Source organism: Chiloscyllium plagiosum, chromosome 4 (assembly GCF_004010195.1).
Source record: "Chiloscyllium plagiosum isolate BGI_BamShark_2017 chromosome 4, ASM401019v2, whole genome shotgun sequence".
In the NCBI taxonomy this organism is placed as follows: Eukaryota; Metazoa; Chordata; class Chondrichthyes; order Orectolobiformes; family Hemiscylliidae; genus Chiloscyllium; species Chiloscyllium plagiosum.
This window is the reverse complement of record NC_057713.1, coordinates 130,814,785-130,831,284: the sequence shown is the minus strand read 5'-3', so window position 1 is coordinate 130,831,284 and position 16,500 is coordinate 130,814,785. Positions and strand designations below refer to the sequence as shown.

General features: G+C 46.5%; 1 protein-coding gene across 2 annotated transcripts in view; it reads left to right on the top strand.

The window, feature by feature from the left end:
* The window catches only part of c4h8orf34 (chromosome 4 C8orf34 homolog), a 347,530-nt gene that overhangs the window by 217,179 nt on the left and 113,851 nt on the right, over nt 1-16,500 (top strand). For both annotated transcript variants that reach the window (XM_043689235.1, XM_043689236.1), the window contains exons 6-7: nt 2,691-2,848; nt 7,845-8,011. In XM_043689235.1, the coding sequence (XP_043545170.1) occupies nt 2,691-2,848; nt 7,845-8,011 (325 nt within the window). The remainder of the gene's footprint in view (nt 1-2,690; nt 2,849-7,844; nt 8,012-16,500) is intronic.

The following is a 16,500-nucleotide window of genomic DNA, read 5'->3' as shown; positions in this document are numbered from 1 at the left end:
GCCTTCCTAACCTGCAATCTTCTTCCTGACCTCTCCGCCCCCACCCCACTCCGGCCTATCTCCCTCACCTTGACCTCCCTCTACCTATCGCATTTCCAACGCCCCTCCCCCAAGTCCCTCCCTACCTTTTATCTTAGCCTGCTGGACACACTTTCCTCATTCCTGAAGAAGGGCTTATGCCCGAAACATCGATTCTCCTGTTCCTTGGATGCTGCCTGACCTGCTGCGCTTTTCCAGCAACACATTTTCAGCTCAGTCCTGTGCACTACCAGGAAGCATAGTTTGGCCTTCAAGGGGTGTAGTGCTGGTAAGATGCTTTGCAGGACGTTCCTAAAAAAGGTAAGAGCCCGCAGTGTCTGGGACAAACTACTGGCATGGATAGAGGATTGTCCGGCTGGCAGAAGGCAGAGTGTGGAGATAAAAGGCTCTTTTTCGGGATGGCAGCAGGTGACTTGTCAGCGACGGGACAAGCCTATTCACATTATACATTAACGGTCTGGACAAAAGAACTGAGGGCATTGTCGCTAAGTTTGCAGATGGCAAAAAGAAACGTGGAGGGACAGGTAGCATTGAGGAGGTTGCAGAAGGACTTTGACAGGCTAGGATAGTGGGCAAAGAAATAGCAGGTGGTATACAATGCACTTTGGTAGGAAGAATAGAGGTGTACACATTCTTCTGAATGGGGAAAGGCTTCAGAAGCACAAAGAGACGGGAGTCCTCGTTTGGGATTCTCTGACGGTTACCGTGCAGGTTGAATTGGCAGTTAGGAAGGCACATGGAACGTTAGCATTCATTTCAAAAGGGCTGGAATGCAAAAGCAGAGCTGTACTGCTGAGGCTGTATAAAGGTCTGGTCAGATTGCATTTGGAATATTGTGCACAGTTTTGGACTCCTATCGAAGGAGGCATGTGCTGCCATTGGTAGGAGGTCGGGGAGGTTTACAAGAATGGTCCTGGGGATGAAGGGCTTATCATATGAGGAACAGTGGAGGAGTCTGGGTCTATACTCGATGGAGTTTAGAAGGATGAGAGGGGAATCTTATTGAAACTTACAGAATATTGAGAGGCCTGGACAGCATAGACATAGAGAAGATGTTTCCACTAGTTGGAGTGACTGGGACCCAAGCATCAAAGTGAATGGATAAATCTTTAGAACTGAGACAAGGAGGAATTTCTTCACTGAGAGAGTGGTGACTCTGTGGGACTCATTGCTGCAAAAGGCTGTGGAGGCCAAGTCATTGAGTGCATTTCAGACAGAGATGGCTAGGTTCTTGATTAGTGAGGGGGTCAAAGGTTACAGGAGAATGGGGTTGAGAAACATATCAGCCATGATCAAATGGTTGGGCAGACTCAATGGGCCAAATGGCCTAATTCAGCTCTTATATCTTATGGTAATATTGTGTATATTCGCAAAAATACCAGGTTAAATTATGAAGAGAAACTACACAAACAAGTCATGTGTTCCCTTGAGTCTTAAAGATTACGGGGTGATCTGCTGTGATGACTAAATTGATTAGATTGAGTAAATAAAGCAAAACCTTTTCTCTGGCGATACACCAGAACAAGAGAAAGAACTTTCAAGTTAGAGTTTGACCATTGACTGTGAAAGTGATGAGTTCTTCATCCTGTCACGATCTGCCATGGTGGGATTCAGACCGAGGTCCCCAGAACATTACCTGAGTTTCTGAATTAACAGGCTTGTATTTGCCATTGCCCCTTCAACATTGCTATTGTATCTGTTTCTCACACCTCCTCTGACAGCACATTCCAGGCACTTACAATTCTATGTGTAAAAAAAAACTTGGTTCTCACATCTCCTTAAACCTTCTCCCATTTACCTTAAACTTCTATTTCCTAGTAATTGAAATTTGTACCCTTGGGAAAAGACCCAGACTATCTATTGTATCCATATCTCTCGTAACTTTGTAAATTTCTATCAGGTTTCCCATCAGTCTCCGATGTTCACGTGCAAACAAACCAAGTTTGTGCAATCTCTGCTCAGAGCTAACACCCTCCAAACCAAGCAACATCCTGACAAACTGTTTGTGAAAAGTCTCTCCCTCCTTCTGATAGTGCAGTGACCAGAACTGTTGAATGATTGATTTATTGTTGTCACATGTACTGAGATGCAGTGAAAAGTGTGGTTTTGCATGCTACACAGTCCATACAAAGTGCCTTAAGGGAACAGAACAGCGTGACAAATACAGTTACATCCTCAGAGAAGGTGCAGAAAGAGAGAGGTCAGAATTAATATTTGAGAGCTTTGTTCAAAAGTCTGATAACAGCGGGGAAGAAGCTGTTCTTGAATCTGTTCATGCATTTATTCAAACTTTTATATCTTCTGCCTGATGGAAGAGAGAATAACTGAGGTGGGAGGGGTCTTTGATGATGTTGGTTGTTTTCCCAAGGCATTGGAGAGTGTAGGTGGAGACAATGGATGGTTTACATAATTGACTGTCATTACACAACTCTACAATATTCCAAATGTGGCCTCAGTAAAGCTGCAACATGACTTGCCAATTTTTGTACTCTATGCCCCGACCAATAAAGACAAGTACACCATATACACCTTATCCACTTGTATTTCCACTCTCAGGGAACTGTGGACCTGTACGCCTAGATCCCTCTGAATGTTGATGCTACTAAGGGTTCGGCCATTTACAGTATAACATTTTAATCTTTTTATTTAAGGATCTACGGGCTTATGGTTCATCACTCGTCAGGCCGAGAGTGGTTGGAGAGTGGGTTGGCCGTGAGGAGACTGATGCCGATCCATTGGCTGCTGAGATGCTGCAACCCCCAGTACCCAGAGTTCACGATGCACATGAAGACAGCCAAAGCCTGTCTAGGTAAACACCCGGGAGATGGGGTGGGGGTGGAGGGGGAGTTTGGGGGGAGGTCACGCTGCCTTCTGTTCTGTTCTGAAGAAGAGTCTCAGAAAAAAAAAGAACAATTTTTGTTTTGGTTCCAGATTTCCGTCGTCCGCAATTTCCGGTTTTATGTTGATATGTCTTATAGCCCTTTCTGTTTCCAATATTTTCACGTCTTGAAACTGACATTACCTTGTAGTCGTGATGCCAATAAGTAACATTAAATGTAACAAGCTACAATAGACTATGTACTAAACACAAATGTTTTCCAGCATTTTGATCATCTTGTGGACTTTTTTCCAGCATATAGTCAAAATATTTCTGTGTACATCAAAACAGGAGGAAGTGAGGTCTGTGGATGCTGGAGATTAGAGTTGAGAGTGGGGTGCTGGCAAAGCACAGCAGGTCAGGCAGCGTCCGAGGAGCAGGAGGGGCTTTTTGCCCGAAACGTTGATTTTCCTGCTCCTCGGATGCTGCTTGACCTGCTGTGCTTTTCCAGTGCCACACACTCGACTCAAAACAGGAGGAGGCCATTCGGCCCCTCCAACCTGTTCCACCAATCAATGAGATCATGGCTGATCCATGACTTGACTCCGTACACCTGTCTTTGACCTGTCTTTGCTGAACAAACATATGTATCTGTCTCAGATTTTAAATTACCAACTGATCCAGCATCCACTGCTGTTTGTGAAAGAGAGTCCAAGCCTCTCCCACCCATTGTCTGTAGAAACGCTTCCCTAACATCTCCCCTGAGTGATATACACTGATCAATACCAGCTGCATCTACCCATCACCTTCCCAGCTACCGTCCCCCCACCCCTATCCCCATTTTTTTCACACAGAAGGTGGTGCATGGATGGACTGAGCTGCCAGAGGAAGTGGTGGAGGCTGGTACACTTACAGCATTTAAAAGGCATCTGGATGGGTATGTGAATGGGAAGGAAGAAAGTGGGGAGACCAGAGTCGAAAAGCGTGAAGGGCTTATGCCCAAAATGTCGACTCTCCTGCTCCTCGGATACTGCCTGTCCTGCTGTGCTTTTCCAGCGCCACATTTTTCCAATCTGACTGAGGATGTAAGGAATTTGAAGTGACTGGCCAATCAGGAGTATAAGACCGCTGCAGGCAGAGCCATACCGCATGGGGAGGTGGTTGTGGTTGAGGAGGTCAAACAGCTTACTCCCTGAGCACCCCTGCCCGAGTTGCTTTGTCAGCTCCACCATTTCAACTTCAGTCACTGTTCCTGACCTTCACTCCACTAGAAGTGGCAACGTTTGTTGCTAATACTCATCAGAGTTTAGAAGGATGAGGGGGGGATCTGATTGAAACTTACAGAATACTGAATGGCCTGGACAGAGTGGATGTTGGGAAGATGTTTCCATGGGTAGGAGAGACTAGGACCCAAGGGCACAGACTTAGAGCAAAGGAGAATGGAGATAAGGAGAAACTTCTTCATCCAGAGAGTGGGGAATCTATGGAATTCATTGCCATAGAAGGGTGTGTAGGCCAGGTCATTGAGTATATTTAAAACAGAGATAGATAGGTTCTTGATTGTCAAGGGGATCAAAGGTTATGGGGAGAAAGTGGAAGAACGGGGTTGAAAAACCTATCAGCCATGATTGAATGGCGAAGCAGACTCAATAGGCCGAATGGCCTAATTTCTGCTCCTGTGAGATATGGTCTTATAGTCTTATGACTCATTGAATGTTAGATCAAACTCAAAGGACTGTACAGCATTCCTTCTGCGCCTGATGTTTATATTATGTACACCTTGGTGTGGCCAAGGAAGTCTGAATCAAGTAAGATGTTTTCCACAAGTTTGAGAGAGAAGTTACTCTCTCTCTGTAAATACTTCCAAAAATATTACTTAATTGTGAAGGACACTTTACAGTGGCATAATGCAGACTCCATATATTCCCCAGGAAATAGTGACAGGCCGCACTGCTGGCTGCTAATCTTGTGATATTATGCAATTATATTATGGGGTGGCACATTGGCTCAGTGGTTAGCACTGCTGCCTCACAGCGCCAGGGACCCAGATTTGATTCCAGCCTTGAACAACAGTGTGTGCGGAGTTTGCATGTTCTCCCTGTGTCTGTGTGGGTTTCCTCCAGGCGCGACATTTTCCTCCCACAGTCCAAAGGTGTACAGGTTTGATGGATTGGCCATGCTAAATTACCCATAGTGTCCAGGGATGTGTAGTCAGGTGAAATGTAGTGCAATAGGGTAGGGGAATAGATTTGGGTGGGATACTCTTCAGAGGAGAAAGTGAGGTCTGCAGATGCTGGAGATCAGAGATGGAAATGTGTTGCTGGAAAAGCGCAGCAGGTCAGGCAGCATCTAGGGAACAGGAGAATCGACGTTTCGGGCATTAGCCCTTCTTCAGGAAATCTCCAGCAGGGTCAATGTAGCCAAATGGCCTGTTTCCACACTGTCGGGATTCTATGATTAATTCCAGCGTTGAGCGACTATCTGGGTCAAGTTTGCACATTCTCCCCGTGTCTGCGTGGGTTTCCCCTGGGTGCTCTGGTTTCCTCCCACAGTCCAAAGGTGTGCAAGCTAGGTGAATGGGCCGTGCTAAATTACTCCATAGTGTCCAGGGATGTGCAGGTTAAGTGGATCAGCCATGGCAAATATAGGGATAAGGATAGGGACGACCTGGGCTGAATGGCCTGTTTCCACACTGTATTCAATTATTCCGTGATATCTCCAATACCATGTATTATTCTATTGTGAAGCTCAGATACTAGCCACTGGTGGCTTCTGGCTGGTTTACAATCTGACCACAAATCCTTCCTATGTCAGATGAAGGCATTCATCAGTAGTCTGTGGTGGAGGATGGTCCTTGGATAACTTTCATAATAAGATGTCGTTTATAACTTCTGAGTAACTTTATGTGGATGACATCCACTCTTAGGCATGTCACCGATTCCTACCCAGAGGTAGAGAAGGCATCTGTGTCTCTGAGGAAATGCTGCAAGTCATTCCTCACCTAGAGGCAATGTGACAGCATCAGACTGGGTGGAGCATAGCATTACTCAGCTATTAACTCTTTCAGAGCCAGGACCTTGCACCTCAAGTCTATGTGTGTTTCTCCAACAATGCCTTGAGCAGGTGGTGATGTGTTCTGCAAATTTATGCTGGAACGGAATGCTCCCAAACTCTGAGCCATGGGCAAGGGGCTACATCAGAGCCTGATAATCTGTGGCTGTGGTGCAGGGTTCAGGGGTCAGAGGCGATAGGGCTAAGGAGAGGGAAGAGCTGGAGTGACACTGAGGCCAATGGTTCCTTTCCCTGTTCCCGCTCCAGACTAACAGCCGCTCCTGAGTTTTCGGCATCCTCATCACAGAGACATACAGTACAGAAATAGACCCTTCAGTCCAACCCATTCATGCTGACCAGATATCCTAACCTAATCTACTCCCATTTGCCAGCACTTGGCCATATTCCTCATGTCAAAGAGTGCGGTGCTGGAAAAGCACAACAGGTCAGGCAGCATCCGAGGAGCAGGAGAGTTGACGTTTCATGTGCCATTCCTGATGAAGGGCTTATGCCCAAAATGTCGACTCTCCTGCTTCTCGGATGCTGCCTGACCTGCTGTGCTTTTTGACTCTGATCTCCAGCATCTGTCGTCCTCACTTTCTTCCTTCCTATTTATACACCCATCCAGATGCCTTTTAAATGTTGTACGAGCCTCCACCACTTCCTCTGGCAGCTCAGTCCGTACGCGCACCACCCTCTGGGTGAAAAAGTTGCCCCTGAGGTCCCTTTTAAATCTTTCCCCTCTCACCTTAATCCTGTACCCTCAAGTTTTGGACTCCCCTACACTGGGGAAAAGACCTTGGCTATTCACCCTATCAATCTAACGTTACGAGCAATCACTTGAAAGCTCAAATTTTGCTCAAACTTTAGTAATGTTTAATTTGTTTTAACTTGGAATGTTGTCTCCACGTTGACATTTTAAAGGTGACCAAAGGACTGGTTTCACTATGCCCATTGTGGGTAATGCCCATCGGGTTGATGAATCAGTGAGACACCTGCATGCCTTCGGTGAGGGGTTTGTTGTGCAAAGTGAAGTGCTCCTCAAAAACTGAAGGGTCATCTCCCTGGCGGGCGTCCCACATTGCCGGGAATTTAGCTTCCCATGACCAGTTGACCACTGGGAGTGATGCCTCCTGCTGGTAATATAGGGAATCCTTCAGAGATAATCATGCAACTCTGGAAGAGGGGGGTTGGGGGAAGGGTCAAATGGAGTGGGGGTTGGCCTTCTTCAGAGTTTGCAGAAGCCCTACAGCGTGGAAACAGGCCATTCAGCCCAACAAGTCCATTCTGACTCTCCAAAGGGCAGCCCAACCCCCTCCCCTATCCTTTCTACCCTGCATTTCCCACAGCTAATCCACCTAGCCTGCACATTACGGGCAGTTTCCCATGGCCAACCCACCTAACCTGTACATTTGCACTGTGGGAGGAAACCAGAGCACCCGGAGGAAACCCACGCAGACACGTGGAGAATGGGCAAAGTCTCACCCGAGGCTGGAATCGAACCCAGGTCCCTGGCACTGGGAGGCAGCAGTGCTAACCACTGAGCCTCCATGCCATCCCTAAATTTTCATGGGGGCGGTGCAGGATGTCTCTGACAAGCGGAGAGGTTACCCCCCTCAGTGAGTTCCCACTATCTCACACTGGATGTCTCAACTGGGCACTAAGTGTCAATAGCACACCCCAGGAAGTTGCTGCTAAACAACATCAGGATTGGCTGGACAGGTATCAGGAGACATGGCAAACTCCCACAGGCTTGGGTGAACCCCTGAGCCCACTGTTCAATCCTCATGGGCACTAGATCATTACCACACATTCATTGAAACAATTCAGAAGTTTAATAAGTGATTCTTGTGAGGCAGATAATTCGGATTATCTGTGACAGGGATTTCGTTCGATTGTTCAAACTTAACAAGCCTTTTTCAAAATGTTCTTGCAGCCCGAGACTTGAGCAGAAGAGTAAAGGCTTAAGGCAACAGCAGCAGCAGCACAAGAAACTCCTGGCTGCAATGTTGTCCCAGGAATCCTTTGACTCTGTGCCCAGCACTGCACCATCAGTGGCAGATGAAGACATTGAGGATGAGGACGATGCCATGGAGTTACTGGGTAAGGTGCTGAATGGTGATATAGCAATGGGATTCACCAGCATCAAAATTCAGACTTTGTTTATTGTAGCTGGCCAGGCCTGTGTTTATCACCCGTCCCTAATTGCCCAGAGGGCTTTTGAGAGTCAACCACATTGCTGCGGTCCTGGCGTTACATGTAGAATCAAGACCAGGTAAGGATGGCAACTTCCTTCCCTAAAGGACATCAGTGAACCAGATGGGTTTAACATGACAATTGGAAATGGGTTTCATGGTCATCATTCGACTCTTAATCTCAGGTTTTTTTTAATTCAAATTCCACCACCTGCCATAGTGAGATTTAAACCTGCATTCCTCAGAATATTACCTGCGTCTCTGGATTAATAGTCTAGCGATAATACCACTAGATCATTGCCTCCCCTAAATATCTGACATAATTATCTCTAAAAAGATGAGCTCCATCCCCCGCAATCTTACTTCTCTGTTAAAAACCCTATTGCATCACAGCATGAGACCATGCAGTATGGGGCAATCCCTCCTTGGTATAGCCTTCAGCATGCCATCTGTGGCCTTGGAGTCTGATGGATTTTGCAAGAAATCTGAAATATTATGCCTGCATCTGGAAATGGAAAATCCAGACTTGGACGAAGGTGTTTTCATCAGAACCCTTACAGAAATGGGGCATATTTAAGAGCCTTGGTAAAGGACAGGTCGTTCTGCTATAACACAACAGTTGTGTTCCATTGTAATCTCATGCTCTGGAAAACCACTACAGGAAATCACGCTGTAGCGGATCACTAACAGAAAATTTCTATGCCCCTTTAGTAGAAATCTCGCATTATCCAAACGTCATCCGCAATTTGTCAATTGCGTTATAGCCAATTCACATTAACAAAATGTCTGTTAGACCAAACTGACCTGCAAAGCAGAGAGAAAGGTGGTTCAAATTGACAGGAGGAGCTGATTCCAGCATTGACAACTCCTGCAATTCATGTGCAAATGCCACCATTTGCAGAATGTGATTCAGCACTGCGTTAGATATTGTGTTGGTGATATTTTGAGTGTTTGTTGTTGCTTTGCATTTTGAAGCTGTTTTGTGAATAGTTTGGAATGGAAATATTTTTAGTTACTGCATTTTAAACGGTGAATTCCCACCCTAATTTTTCTTTTTTTGCTATTTGAGGAAAATGAGGACTGTACAAGAAAGTGATGTGAAGTGTATCAGATTGTGGGGACAGTGGGTCAGATTTTCAAAAGGCAGTTGGGAGCCTGATGCCCCAGAAAAGTTTGGGTTTCTGTTGACATGCAGTAACTGCATTACACGCTCTGTGCTACTCTGAAATACAATCCCCAGTTTGTAGTACCGGTCCATTCCAGGAGGGGGAGGAGGGCATGGCCCACAGACGGTGCATGTTGAAAACACAAAGAGGCAACATCTTGGATGGAGAGCAGCATAAAGACACTCAAAAGTAGCCACGTGGAGACATCAGAGAAGATGCACACATTCGTGAGAGATACTTTATCCATATGACATTTCATTGTGTAAAATTGGCAATGGATTCACGGTTATCATTAGACTCCTAATTCCAGATCTTTATTGAATGCATTGGCAGGATTCACACCTGGGTGCCCAGAGCATTACCTAGCTCTCTGGATTAACAGTTCAGCAATAATAGCTGAATAATAGGCCAGGACCTCTCCTTGTATGGTGTTAAAGTTGGTAAAACCGACGTCGTGACTCAATCCAGCTTTGGCTGGGCCTGGATATTGGGAAGAAAAAGTGAGGACTGCAGAGGCTGGAGATCAGAGCTGAAAATGTGTTGCTGGAAAAGCGCAGCAGGTCAGGCAGCATCCAAGGGCTCATGCCTGAAATGTCGATTCTCCTGCTCCTTGGATGCTGCCTGACCTGCTGCGCTTTTCCAGCAACACATTTTCAGCCCTGGATATTGGGAGGCTACCTAACTCATCCTGGGATGAAGGTTAGAATTATCAATGTGATAACAAGGTTAGCCTGATGCCTTAAGGTGAGGACTTAATGAATTCAGGAGGTAAGTGCCTAAATCTAAGAATTAGGTTGCTCATGAGAAACCTTCACCATTTATTGTGTACAGGTCTGGTCGCCACATCCAGGAGGATGTGGAAGCTTTGGAGAGGGTGCAGAAACAGTTTGCCATCACATTGCCTGGACTGGAGGGTATTAGCTTTGAAGGGAGATTGTAGAAATATGGTTTGTTTTTGCTTTAATGTTGAAGGATGAAGGGCTATAGCCATTTACAAAATTATGAGAGGCATGGATAGAATGGGGAGGTAGAGTCTTTCTTCCAAGGTGGAAATATCAATTGCTAGGAGACAGAGGTTTAAGGTAAAAGGGGGTAAGTTTAAATGTGGGAGTCAGGTTTTCTTCCAAACAGGGTGGTAATTGTGAAGAACAGTCACTGGACCTGAAACGTTAACTCTGCTTTCTCTCCTCGGAAGTTGCCAGACCTGCTGAGTTTGCTCAGCAATTTCTGCTTCTGTCCTAAGAACATAACCTGGGTCTCCTGGAGTAAGAGTCTAGTGACACTATTAATGGACCACTCCCTCCCCAAGATGGGATCCATTAACCTCTTCAAATATCTCGGCGACATGCACAAAGGGGAGGCAGGCATGCACTTTTTAATGAATTTTGTCTGACTGATCAGGTTGGAGCACCTTTATACACGGTTGCTGAGTTTGGTGCTGAAGTGATGAACATAATGGCTGATGTGCCCCTTCCTTTCTCAATCTCGAAGATGGCCCATTTAAGTATTAATCAGAACATGCTTCAGCAATAACAGGCAGCAGCTGGTGCTCATTGGAACATTTGGCACACCTCTGAACCAGGAGACTTAAGGTCCCATCCTGCTCCAACATTCTTAAAAGGAGTCACAATGCCAAACTCAGGCGCAGATATTTTGGGACGAAGATTAGCTTCAGAGTTGCTACTTGGACTTGCAGCCCAACATGGTTCTCTACGGTATCTTCTGGAATGGATAGAAATGGCTTTGGCTGCATCGGCTGTAGTTAGCACCATGGAGAAAACAAAACTGCCCATGAATCGAGAAGGAATGATCAGTCATGATTGCTTCATGAACATTCTTGTACAAATGAGACGCTCTTTGGGTGCATCAGCTGATAGGAGTCAATGGCGAGAACCCACTAGGACACACGCTGGTTTATGTTCATTGTATGAGGCAGCTCTGTGCCTCTTTGAAGAGATTTGTCGAATGGCTTCTGACTACTCCAGAATATGTGCTAGCCCTGATAGCTTACAGAATGTTTGGGGTAGTAACAGCAGTCATCAACTAGTTGAGGGAACACAGGAAAAAATTCTGCAACCAAAATTAGCTTCCAGTTTTGCTGATGCTCAAACAATTGAAGCTGGACAGTATTGCACATTTGTCATTTCATCTGATGGATCAGTACGAGCCTGTGGCAAGGGCAGTTATGGAAGGCTTGGTCTGGGTGATTCAAATAACCAGTCCACCTTGAAAAAGTTAACTTTTGAACCACATCGAGCTATCAAAAAAATCTCTTCATCAAAAGGTTCTGATGGGTATACGCTAGTCTTTACTACAGAAGGAGAAGTCTTTAGTTGGGGTGATGGTGACTATGGAAAACTTGGACATGGAAACAGTTCCACACAGAAATATCCCAAACTTATTCAGGGACCATTACAAGGAAAAGCCGTTGTAGCCGTTGTAGTCTATAGTCAACAGACTACAACGTTGGCTATAGACACAGTGCAGCCGTTACGGAAGATGGCAAATTGTACAGCTGGGGTGAAGGGGACTTTGGGAGGTTAGGTCATGGTGATAGCAATAGTCGGAACATCCCAACTTTGGTCAAAGATATTAGCAATGTAGGAGAAGTTTCTTGTAAAAAAAATGGATGGCACGGTGGCACAGTGGTTAGCACTGCTGCCTCACAGCGCCAGAGACCTGGGTTCAATTCCCGCCTCAGCCGACTGACTGTGTGGAGTTTGCACATTCTCCCTGTGTCTGCGTGGGTTTCCTCCGGGTGCTCCGGTTTCCTCCCACAGTCCAAAGATGTGCCGGTCAGGTGAATTGACCATGCTAAATTGCCTGTAGTGTAAGGGGCAGGGGTAAAATGTAGGAGAATGGGTCTGGGTGGGTTTGCGCATCGGTGTGGACTTGTTGGGCCGAAGGGCCAGTTCCCACGCTGTAAGTAATCTAATCTAATCTAAAAAAAAGTAAGATTTAAAAGGGACCTACGGGGCAACTTTTTCACGCAGAGGGTGGTGCGTGTATGGAATGAGCTGCCAGAGGAAGTGGTGGAGGCTGGTACAATTACAACATTTAAAAGGCATCCAGATGAGTATATGAATAGGGAGGGTGTAGAGGGATGTGGGCCAGTGCTGGCAAATGGGACTAGATTTAAATCGGTTATCCGGTCAGCAGATTATTTTTGTAAAGGAGCTTCTAGCTTAATAGGTTTCAAGTTCTAAGGAGAAAGAAAGTAAGACTACTTCTTGCTGTTTTAAATTGGAGATTTGCACTCCGGTAAACTTACATTTCTACCTCTTGAAGCAGCTCTCGGTTTATCTTGAGTTAGCAACCCCTCCTTATTTAGTTAATAATGATGCTGCCAAAGTCACAATTACTTTTAGCAATAGCATAGTCAATTAAGGCATTATTATTTTCATTAAATAACAGAGATACAACATTCATGGAATTCACTTGAACCAGAATATTTTCATTGATCAATTCACATAATGTATCAATAACATTGCTACCAATCATTTCAGTATTCAGAAGAAAGACTCATTAAAGAGAGTTTTAAGTAATTTTATTACCAGAGTTTAATTTTAGGCATTTCAAAAAAATAATCTAACAGAAATGAATAGGTATGTTTGTCAGGAATTTATTCAGTTTATATTTATTTATAGGTTAATTATGATTTTATAATGCTGTTGGGGCTGAGTAAAGATTAAATTAATCTCTGTGTAGACACTGATAAAAATCCTTTGCAGCTCTGTAATGATCAACATATGAAGCACAGGGACTGCATTTCCTGTTGCTGGAAAGCATCCTTTGGGGCTTTTGGTACGGTTAATAATACAGCAGCTCTCGAGGCTGCTGGCTGAGGCAAAGAGGATTCACTCCGATGTTGGGAAGCATCATTTATTATTGCCCTGAGTCCTCAAGGCAGTGGAGCCTGAGATTAAATGAGAGGCAGCCAGTATTTATGAGACGAGCACTTTTCTAACAAGGGGAAAGTTTCTGTCAGTACTCAGGGTAGCTGCATCAAGAAAACACTCGCTCTAGGAAGAGAAGCCAGCAAACCAGGCAATTACAGAGTGGACCAATGGTTATAAGTCACTCAACGGAGTTTCAAGGAATGGGGGGGAGTGGGGCAGATTGGAAATTACAGAATACTAAGAGGCCTGGATAGAGAGGAGGTGGGGGAGATTGATCAGAAGGAAAGACTCGGATTCGAGGGCACAGCTTCCGAGTGAAGGGTCAACCCTTTACAAAATAGATATCCCTTAAGGAGGCAGACACATTCAGTTTACAAGATAAAAGGTGTGATGCAAAAGATTCACTAACATCGATGATAATCCGAGCTCTTCCCTTATGGAACCTGAGGCCAGGGTTGGGTGACAGGTCACTTTAAAAGGCTGTTGGATCTGGGTGGAATTTCAGAGGGTTGTGTCATGTGTGATTCCGTTCAACAATGAAACGGACTGCAGTGATGCAAACAGACAGCTCACCACAACAGTCTTATAGGCAACTAGGGACAGGCAATAAATGCTGCCTCATGTCCAAGGCATGAATAAAACAACGTTCCTTATATGATGTGCCAGGAACCAGTACATATTTAACTTGGGACTCCAAAACTGCAAAGGAGGGTTGTGGGTTCCAAGTACAGAACTCTCAAACAACTAACAACATTTCTAAACATTTTGGTCCCATGCCCAATGAAGTGAAGATTCAGCTGTGTCACACATTTCCACGATCAATCTTAACCCACAGCTCTTTGATCAATGATGTGGTCTTCATGCAGATATTGAGCTTGTTAATGTAGGCCACCCTTTGCTTCAACTCAATAATAGTTACAACGGTTTAGGGATCCACAGGTTTCAAGACAGTCCAGACAAAATGTGTCAGACTTGTTTGTTGATTTGTTCCCACCTTATCTGGGTCAAGCTGCAGGAAGCCAATTAAGGTAGTTCAGAAATCAATTCTTTCCTGCGTAAGTCAATTTTGCCAGTGTTACACAGGTCCCCTGGTGTGTCCGCAAACAAGCAAATCCAAACAGGCAGCTGGGCAGCAGGAAGTCTGAATTGTGTGTGAGATTTCAAGGCTTTTTATTGTTTCCTGCCAAGAACTAGCGATCGATGCACTCTAATGTCAGAAGCCTGCCAAAACAGATTGGAGACTGATGTTTCTGGTGGTGCTGGGACTATCGCGTTGCTTTGCCTTTCAGTGCTGCTCCAGCTTCAGCTTGTCCACCAACTGTCACTGTGACATGGCAGAGAACACCGCTTCAGATCCACATCCCATCTCTGCAACTGACCCGCTGTTCCCAATCTGTCCCCAGTCTATGGAACTGACCCGCTGTTCCCAATCTGTCCCCAGTCTCTAGAACTGACCCGCTGTCCCCAATCAGTCCCCAGTCTCTAGAACTGACCCGCTGTCTCCAATCTGTCCCCAATCTCTGGAACTGACCCACTGTTCCCAATAAGTCCTCAGTCTATGGAACTGACCCACTGTCCCCAATCAGTCCCCAGTCTCTAGAACTGACCCGCTCTCTCCAATCTGTCCCCAGTCTCTGGAACTGACCCGCTGTCCCCAATCAGTCCCCAGTCTCTGGAACTGACCCGCTGTCCCCAATCTATCCACAGTCTCTGGAACTGGCCCGCCGTTCCCACTCTGTCCCCAGTCTCTGGAACTGACCCACTGTTCCCAATCTGTCCCCAGTCTATGGAAATGACCGGCTCTCCCCAATCAGTGCCCAGTCTCTGGAACTGACCCGCTGTTCACAATCTGTCCCCACTCTATGGAAGTGACCCACTGTTCCCAATCTGTCCCCATTCTATGGAAGTGACTTGCTTTTCCCAATCTGTCCCCATTCTATGGAAGGGACTTGCTTTTCCCAATCTGTCCCCACTCTATGGAACTGACCCACTGTTCCCAATCTGACCCCAGTCTCTAGAACTGACCCGCTGTCTCCAATCTGTCCCCAGTCTCTGGAACTGACCCGCTGTCCCCAATCTGTCCCCACTCTCTGGAACTGACCCGCTGTCCCCAATCTGTCCCCAGTATCTGGAACTGACCTCCTGTTCCCAATCTGTCCCCAGTCTCTGGAACTGATCCGCTGTCCCCAATCTGTCCCCACTCTCTGGAACTGACTGGCTGTCCCCAATCTGCCCCAATCTCTGCAACTGACCCGCTGTCTCCAATCGGTCCCCAGTCTCTGGAACTGACCCGCTGTTCCCAATCTGTCCCCAGTCTCTGGAACTGACCCGCTGTCCCCAATCTGTCCCCACTCTCTGGAACTGACCCACTGTTCCTAATCTGTTCCCAGTCTATGGAAATGACCCGCTGTTCCCAATCTGTCCCCATTCTATGGAAGTGACCCACTGTTCCCAATCTGTCCCCACTCTATGGAAGTGACCCACTGTTCCCAATCTGTCCCCACTCTATGGAAGTGACCCGCTGTCCCCAATCTGTCCCCAGTCTCTGGAACTGACCCGCTGTTCACAATCTGTCCCCACTCTATGGAAGTGACCCACTGTTCCCAATCTGTCCCCATTCTATGGAAGTGACTTGCTTTTCCCAATCTGTCCCCACTCTATGGAACTGACCCACTGTTCCCAATCTGTCCCCAGTCTCTGCAACTGACCCGCTGTCCCCAATCTGTCCCCAGTCTCTGGAACTGACCCGCTGTCCCTAATCTGTCCTCAGTCTCTGGAACTGACCCGCTGTCCCCAATCTGTTCCCACTCTCTGGAACTGACCCACTGTTCCCAATCTGTCCCCACTCTCTGGAACTGACCCGCTGTCCCCAATCTGTCCCCAGTATCTGGAACTGACCTCCTGTTCCCAATCTGTCCCCAGTCTCTGGAACTGACCCGCTGTCCCCAATCGGTCCCCAGTCTCTGGAACTGACTGGCTGTCCCCAATCTGTCCCCAATCTCTGCAACTGACCTGCTGTCTCCAATCTGTCCCCAGTCTCTGGAACTGACCCGCTGTTCCCAATCTGTCCCCAGTCTCTGGAACTGACCCGCTGTCCCCAATCTGTCCCCACTCTCTGGAACTGACCCACTGTTCCTAATCTGTCCCCACTCTATGGAAATGACCCACTGTTCCCAATCGGTCCCCATTCTATGGAAGTGACCCACTGTTCCCAATCTGTCGCCACTCTATGGAAGTGACCCACTGTTCCCAATCTGTCCCCACTCTATGGAAGTGACCCACTGTCCCCAATCTGTCCCCACTCTCTGGAACTGACCCACTGTCCCCAATCT